This window comes from Pundamilia nyererei, unplaced genomic scaffold (assembly GCF_000239375.1).
Source record: "Pundamilia nyererei isolate P.nyererei 1_Seehausen unplaced genomic scaffold, PunNye1.0 scaffold00022, whole genome shotgun sequence".
NCBI lineage: Eukaryota > Metazoa > Chordata > Actinopteri > Cichliformes > Cichlidae > Pundamilia > Pundamilia nyererei.
In genome coordinates this window covers 2,496,840-2,505,269 of record NW_005187423.1, presented here as the reverse complement: position 1 = coordinate 2,505,269, position 8,430 = coordinate 2,496,840, and the positions used below count along the sequence as shown (strand labels likewise).

Below are 8,430 nucleotides of genomic sequence, written 5' to 3'. Positions count from 1 at the left end.
TAAATGTTGTTAATAAAGTAAATTTTTTTTTTTTGTATCTCTGTCTTTTTCATACAGAGGCGTTTGGGAGATGCTGCCAAAAAAGCCATGAGTAAACTTCAGCTACGCACTATCAAAAGAGGAGACAAGGTAACTCAAGTCTAAAAGTACACATACGGCCACAAAAGTCTTCTTATTTATGTTTGAATTACATGACATGAATTTGATCATTTTTAAAGAATTTATTGGCCTCTTATTTTCTGTCTTGTTTAAGGAAACAGAGTCGGACTTTGACAACTGTGCAGTTTGTATTGAAGGTTATAAGCCTAATGATGTTGTAAGGATATTACCATGCAGGTAACTTTTATTTATACCTTACATATTTTTTTTTTTTTTTGGGGCAAAAAATCACATGCACTGTAATATGTTTTTTGCACTGCTGTCTTGTTTGGTCAGACATTTCTTCCATAAGCACTGTGTAGACCCGTGGCTCCAAGACCACCGAACGTGTCCCATGTGCAAAATGAACATCCTCAAAGCCCTGGGAATCCCAGTGGGTTGTTTTGCTTTATCACACAGATAAAGTGATAATGTAACTAATCAAACCTTACATAAAGCTTTGGCAGTGATAAAGACATTAGGATGCCTCTGATATGTTCCAGTTTAGCGCGGACTGCTCGGATGAGGTTCCTCCAGACTACGAGATGTCTGTCGGAGGTCCACCTACCAACCCCATTAGTGGAGCGAGCGAAATCACAGTGAACGAGAGCTCGGTAGTGTTGGATCCAGCAGAAAGAGGAATAGACCTGTCGGCACTCCATCCTGAGACAGAGTCAGCGCTTCAGGCGGGGGAGAGCCGTATCTTTGCCAGCAGTACGTACAGACATTTTTTACTTATAGCAGCCTGTGATAGTGGTGGACAGTACAAACCTGATTCTGAAAAAGGTGGGATTCTGTGTAAAATGTAAATAAAAACAATGCAAAGATTTCCATAAACTCATATTTTAAGAAAAATATTAGCTCATTTTGAATTTGATGGCAGCAACACGTGAAAAAAGTTGGGATGGAGGCAACAAAGTGCTGGAAAAGTAAGTGGTGATAAAAAGAAACAGCTGTAGGAAAAATTAATTAGGTTATTTGGCAACAGGTCAGTTACACAATTGAGTATAAAAAGAGCATCTTAGAGAGGCTTAGGGTTTTTTTGTGTATGTAATATACGAAAGTACTGATATCTGAGTACTTCCTCCAGGCACATATATTACGCTGAGGAGTTGGGGAAATCCAGTGCTAATTCACACTTACTTTAACACAATTAAGAAAATCTGTTTTCCAACAGCCTGCCCTTTGTGATGTTTAATGCATCCATGTTTGATTGTTTTCAAATTAAATAGATGAGGTCAGTCCTCCTGTCTAAGATAAAAACAAGAGGAAAAACTCAAGAAAGTCACTAACTAACCTACCTAAAATCTTCGTTCATTGCATTTCTGTAACTTATATAATCACCTAAGGGCTGTGGTGTTGCCTAATAGCTGCAAGCTATTAGCACTTTGCAGTTTGTGTTTATGGGTGTGAGTTCATGCAGAAGCTCTTATGTGTTTCTCCGAACATGATCTCTGAAGCCAAACTATTTTACATTTTACCAAAACAGGGAGTGGGGAGTTTAAGTGTTTTTTTGTAGCAGCATGTTTTTTTTAAGCAGTTGTTAAATTGACAAAAAAAACAAAGAATGCATTTTGTTACTTTTTCTTTATATGATAATAAATCCAATAGTGTTTCACAATTTTTCCTACTTGCAAAGCATAGTATCGTAAACCTGCTGATTTAAGTTTATGACTAATGCTTACGTTTACTTGCACATAACAAGTTAATTGAGAGGTAGTATATCAGTTTGCCAGAGGCACAAATCGTAGTCGAGTGCGATGAGAATGTAAATCGGACCGAATAAATCGTATGTTGCAGCTCGTGCACCAGTGCGCAAACAGATGATGGCACTGACAGGGAGTCAGCACGGGATAAACAAGCTGATCTGCCAGGATTTCTGCTGTAGCGGCTTGGCAGTGATGAAGTGCCAGTCATGTTGCTTTTTACCCTGAGTAATTAGCAGGACTAGTAATGTAGCTATCACTCTTTCCAGTCAGCCATTGAGTGCAGGTAAAAAGACCCTGATTTCTGGACTTCTGTCTTAATGCATTGCTCACGTGCTTATATGAAGACTGAAAACATTGTTAGTTGTTGAACAAACCTGTTTCTGTTTAACATGAAACAAGAGCTTGAGCAAAAGTAATCTGCTTTTTCACATTTGTGTATCTGACATGGATGCCATTCAACCATCACATAAGCACTGAAGCATACTTTGGAACACTCTGTACATGTCCACAATTTCATTATACATGTACAATGACAATGAAGGGCTATTCTATTCTTTTAAAATTCCAGCTTCCCAGCTTCGTTTTCTGCTTCGAAACCCTCTCCACAGTTCAGCAGGAGAGAAGGGAAAAAAAACATTTGAGAGCATCATTTGTCTGTATGACAGCACCAGTTGTTTTCTGCACACTTGCATGCAGTTTTTCAAGGTTGGTGGTAGGAAGGTTGCTCAGTCCTCTTTGGTAACATCACACACATTTATGGGTTACACCAACTGTTCATTAATGCTGTTAATTATTAGTATATTATAGTTATTAGTGCACTTATGCATAGACATGATCAAAACAGCCTACTGTACTAAGCATCAGAATGGGGGAGAAAGGGGATTTAAGTGACTTTGAATGTGGAATCATTATATAGTTGTTGGCATGAGATGGGCTAATATTTCAGTAACTGATGACCTGCTGATGGTTTTCCCACACAAAAATGTCCAGGGTTTACAGAGGATGGGCCTGAAAAGAGAAAATATCCAGTGCGTGCCAGTTTTCAATGCCTTGCTGACAGAAAGCAAACAGTAACTCAAATAACCACTCATTACAAGTGAGGTGTGCAGAAGAGCACATAGACTACAGCAGTAGCAGAAGACCGTCCGGGTGCCAAACCAGTGAGCTAAATAGTTGTAAACTGAAATATCTAGTGAGTGGTACTTCTCTGGGTGAAAACATCATGGGAGAATGTCCATACTCCTTTGAGTTGATAGGAAGGCAAAAGAAACTCCAGTAACCACTTGTTACAGCCAAGCTATGCAGAAGACTTGTTAGAGCCAAGGTATGCAGCTGAGCCACATATCACACCCCATCACATGCCCCTATCACCTTCTCTTGTCAGTACAAACCGTACAGACTGAAGAAGGCCATTTTTCCCTTGGACTCTGCAGACAAGGGAATCTCTCAGTAGCACTTGGTTAAATCCAGCATTGTGAAAAAGTGAGCAGTGCCTCTCCAGTCCAGGGACCTCATCAGCGCGGGGCATTGGGTAGGCATTCGACTAAGACACCTTGCCTTGTGGTAGTCAACACAGAACCGTATAGAGCCATCTTTCTTCAACACAAGAACTATGGGGCTACAGCAGGCGCTGTGTGAGTCTTCTATCACTTCTATTTTCAGCATTTCAGCCAATTCTTTCTAAACAATTTGTCTCTTATGCTCAGGTAACCTGTAGGGCTGTGAATGCACTGTCATGCCATGGTGCGTTTCAAAATTCAAAATCTGCTCTCTGGGCCTGTGTGAGATGGCCATCAGAAATGGTGGAATTTTGCACCTCCAGGCCCAATTCATCTCTTTCCGTAGCCAGACTCACCAGAGAAGCGGTTTCGGCTTCTTTCCATGCATTGAGGTTGAGGTGATATATCTGTGTGGTTCCTCCCCTGTCTGACCATACCACTTCACGTCTAGGACCCCCACCCTCCGAGTTACCACAAAGGGTCCTTGCCACCTGGCGAGTAACTTTGGGCTGGAAGAAGGTTCTGTGTTAACTACCATATACTCTGCCATGGGGTTGTAACTCCTCCCCACAGTCACCATCGGACGTTGATAAAGGTCATGAACGCATCCTCACACACTGCCCCAACAGGTTATTAAAACCTGGCCAATCTGTCTCCAGAATTAGAGATGCGTCAGGCGTGAACTAACCGCAGCCTTCACACTATGCATTTTGCCCTTGTATTTAATTTGGAACGGCATTATGGGATATTTGTGTATGTCCTCATGCACACACCTAACCTCCTCCAACTCTGCCTCCAGCAAAGCCCCGGACCTAAACCAGAATTTGGTGGACTATAGCCCGGCGTATAGCCCCTTGGGTTCTTGTCAAGTTGCAGAATAAAGTTGTTACTGAACAGATGGCAGTCTGATGCCAAGACAGAGCAATGTGACAACAGTGTGACAAAAATGAAGGAGTAATCTAAAACTTGCATTTCCCGCTGGCTTCTAAACAGCTGACACAATTAATGAACTAGCTGCAGCTTAAGAGCCACAGATTTTACTCTCCTTTGGAAAAGTGCGAGTAAAAGTAAGCCTTACATGTAACAGATGCCCAAAGCGCCACTCTAAATGGTAATGTTTCTCATGAATTGCAACTTTTCTATATTCATTCAAAGGTGCCTTGTTAGTGTGTTCACAACATGTTTCTGCTGGCTCTAAAAAAAAGGTTGAAAAATCAGTTACCACATGTTTTAGTGGCGATGACATTAGCCAAAAGTATTAAAGACACAGCTGCCTGTGACGTGTCAGTTAATGTATCAACTTGCTCTCTTGCCCTTCAGGTGAGCACCAGCCTCCACTCAGCAGTGATTCAGACACTTCAATCATCGTGGGCATTGAGGTAGGCATGTCTGAATTAGACCTATCCACTGAGCAGGAATGTGATGACACCAAGTCCAGAGCCAATCAGAGCTGAGACAAATAGCACAAAACTCATAGGACAAGGAGGAAAAAAGCAGGACTGGGTGATCAGGGTGCTCCCCAAGATTATCCAGTGATGAAGTGACCTGGCTGAAGATGAATGTAAATGAGCAATACAAGTGATAGCAGCACAAAATACCTGGTTCTTTCTTCACTTGACTAAAAAAACGGATTAATCCCTGTATCTATGGATATTTAGCTCGCTCATTTCCTGATGCCAGGATGGCTAGTCACACCCCTCACCATGTGGTGACCAACAGTTTGTACATTCAGTCTTTTCACATCCTGAAACCATCCAAACTACACATACAGTAACTCTGGAGGTGTATGAGCCCTTCACAGTTGTTTGTCCCGAGTGAGACAAACCAAACCTGCTGCCGAAGAAAAAGCAAGGCCTTCTGCACACCATTTTCCAGCTTTAATCAATAGAAAAATACGAGTGGATTCTTTGACTTCCTGGTACAAGATCACTGCCAACAAATCCAGAAGTTGTACTGATATGGCGTGCACCTGCATAGCGCATTAGGAGAGCACCTGAGTGGTTTTCTTCTGATTCTCCAACAGTTGGTGTGACTTTCCACCAGCAGTTCTTCAGCTTCAGACTTGAATGTTAGCTCTGTTGTCGTCGCATGACATTAAGAATATGAAGGCACACAAGCTGTAATTTCAGAATTTCTCAGTGTAATTGTTTTTGTTACTATTTTGTGGTTCTCAGTTTTTAAAACTTTGACTTTACCAACTAAATATTCCTGTCATGGAGAGACAAATGAGCAAACACAAGCTAGATGTTTCTGTCCTCACATCTGACAATCATAGCTTGTCCTAAGCGGTTTGAAGTGATGTCACTCTCTGCCCTGCTGAAACTGCTGCCTGCTGAAACTTCACAACATGTGAAGTAAGGGATCATGTTCTCACTGCTGCTAAACACAGCTGTAGCTGTAGCTATAGCAGTTGTCACTACCAATTTCTCCCACTGTGCACACTTCCCTATACAAGCCTACGCAAACCAGCCAATATAAATACGTCAACAAGTCTTTGTGCCAAGCTTGTCTTTTGCATATTAGCCATTGTTATTTGTCATTAAAGTTAATTGCCTTGGCTGACAGGCTGGAACTACACTAAATCTTTTCGTGATTACCACCCTAATAAATAACATCAGGGCAATAAGTTATGTCAGTTGAAAAGACTGTGTTAGATAATAAAGGAGGCAGGGCTCGGGTTCATTCAAGGAATTCTCTGCCCCAAGCATTTTTTTTTCTTTGTCCTGGCATGAACAGTTACCAGCATGGAAACATTTACAGTCTTGGAGTGAGTTTACACTAAACTGGCTAGTTTTGCCAAACAGCATCGATGTACCGTACCCACAGGGTTTTTAGCATGGATCTGCAAAAAAGTGGAAAGAAATTAACAGCATTTGGAAATGTTAAAAATAAGACAGCTAACTTACTACAGTTTGGAAGCACATGTACAAAAATGGTTCTGAATTTAATATAACTAAATATTTTCATTGAGAAGGCATGTGACAACTTATGGTAAAACATAGCTTCAGTGCTTTAGCCCATGAAAACGTACAAAAATATAGCAACTATAACAGATTCTTTTATATTATTAACAAATGTGCTGTTATAGTGAAGACCCTAAACTCTTCAGTGTTTTGAAACTTTACAATGAGTTTCAGCCACAGTCTGTATATAAAAAATGGACAAACCTCCCCATTTGTGTAAGTGAAGACAGTGCCTTAAACCTGCATTCTTTCTAATGGCCAGCAGGGGGCAAGGGAAATTCTGAATGCTTAAAAGTCTATGAGAAAATGATCCCTTGAGATTGTGTAGCATCGTTGGGTTGCCGGTCAGCTCCTTTCCATTTCCTTTACCTCCATTTCTTACTTCCAGCTCGAGGCTCCAAAACAGGACTCAAACCAGCGGGTTACATCATAGCAGTCATGTCCATCATTTATATACAGACTATGGTTTGAGCTCATTGTCTTACAGTTGATTTGCTCTCACTGCTCTCAGAGGATCATTTGTTTTCAGAAAATCTCTCCTCAGTCTAGACTACCTGCCCAGAGCCAAAAAAATGACACAAAAGATTATTCTATCGGGATCAGATGAAGACCAAGACTGAAGTTTATTGTGTTCTGTTTACTTGATTCTGCTGCCACCAAGTGGTCAAAATTATGAAATTATTATTATGATTATGAAATAATTATTTTCAGCATTTTATCAATATACTTGTTTTCCTTATCCCAATTTCAACACTACTCTAAAAAGACTGTTTTTGAGAAAAGAATGTAGCTAACTCAGCATGGGCTCCAGAGTGGAAGCTGACTGTTAATGCAATTACATTTATTGTTTTGTTGTTGTTGTTTTTTCAACTAGTTTTTTATTTATTTTTTAGATTAATTGCTTTTTAAAGAAGGTCTCGTAAATGTACAAATAGCCGAATTTAAAGCTCATTTGGGTCCATTTCCTCTTACATTCCTGCAGCCATGCACACTGAAGAAGCACAAACCCACCGATATAGTCATTGGAGCCATCGGGCTCTAACTGCTGGTTCTCTCTTTAGTCATTTCCAAGAGCTCCTGCAGCTGACTCTATTATTTAAGGCATATGGTCAAACTCATTCTTGCTTTGGTCAGTCAATATCTGTATGTGCAAATATCTAAGTTTCAGAAATAACTGGTGTTAGGAGGCTTATATTGTAATTCTTTATTTGATAGCTATGATCACTACACTCTAGTAAAAGTTAAAATATTCAGGTTGTGTCTGCAGTTTTTCATTTTGATATAATACCTACAGGTGTAAGCTTGACAGTTTTTTAAGTTTCCTCGTTTAACTGGAAGATTTCACAAATTTCCATTTTTATAAGCACTTATATAATAAAATGAAATCAGAGTTTTAAATCATCTGACAGACTGCATTTCTTTTGTGTTGAGGACATGAAGGTTAACAAAGATCCTGATTTTCACTAGAGACATGGCAGCTGAAATCTCACCCTACTGGGATCGTTAATCCCCTCATGCTACATGAGCTCAGGCTAAAAATCGAACAGCACAATACAAAGGCATACCCAAAAGTTGTTTGTTTTACCCTCTGATATTTTAAACTCTTGGATTTTCTTTTCTATCATCATGTCTCTAAGGCTTCCATCTAATTGTTTGCTTAGTTGGTACAATGACAAAGTAAAGCAAAGTGCATTTATTTACAGTGCTACATGGCTGGGCTTTGGTTGTGTTGCCAAGTTCAAAAAAAATTAAATAAAAACAAGGTTTTCCACAGTTTAAGGCCTTTTTGTTACAGAGCAACTTAAACTGCGTGATGAAGGTCTCTCAGTTTTGTCTGTTTACAACATTTTACTAACAACTTTCTCTGGGGAATAAATGAACTCAAACACCGAAGACATGTCAGCTTATTTCATCTAATAAGAGTTTGTGTCCTGATGAAGAAAACAACACCAGTGTCCCTAACAGTAACTGTAACTTCAACATTGTTTAACGCACTACCTTTATTACTTATTTAAATCATTTCCAACATGTTTTCTGGAAAGAAAAAATGTAATTGCAACAATTTTTGGGGAAAATATAAAGCTCTTCTTAAACTTTATGTGAAAGTGGTTAGTGTCAATA

The 8,430-nt window shown here is 39.8% G+C and overlaps 1 protein-coding gene across 1 annotated transcript in view; it reads left to right on the top strand.

The window, feature by feature from the left end:
* Positions 1-7,171, top strand: part of rnf150a (ring finger protein 150a) — an 18,235-nt gene extending 11,064 nt beyond the window's left edge. Inside the window, exons 3-7 of the mRNA XM_005726921.1 lie at positions 58-129; positions 254-336; positions 436-532; positions 642-852; positions 4,667-7,171. Coding sequence (XP_005726978.1) covers positions 58-129; positions 254-336; positions 436-532; positions 642-852; positions 4,667-4,800 — 597 coding nt within the window. The 3' untranslated portion in view covers positions 4,801-7,171. The remainder of the gene's footprint in view (positions 1-57; positions 130-253; positions 337-435; positions 533-641; positions 853-4,666) is intronic.
* Positions 7,172-8,430: the final 1,259 nt, after the last annotated feature.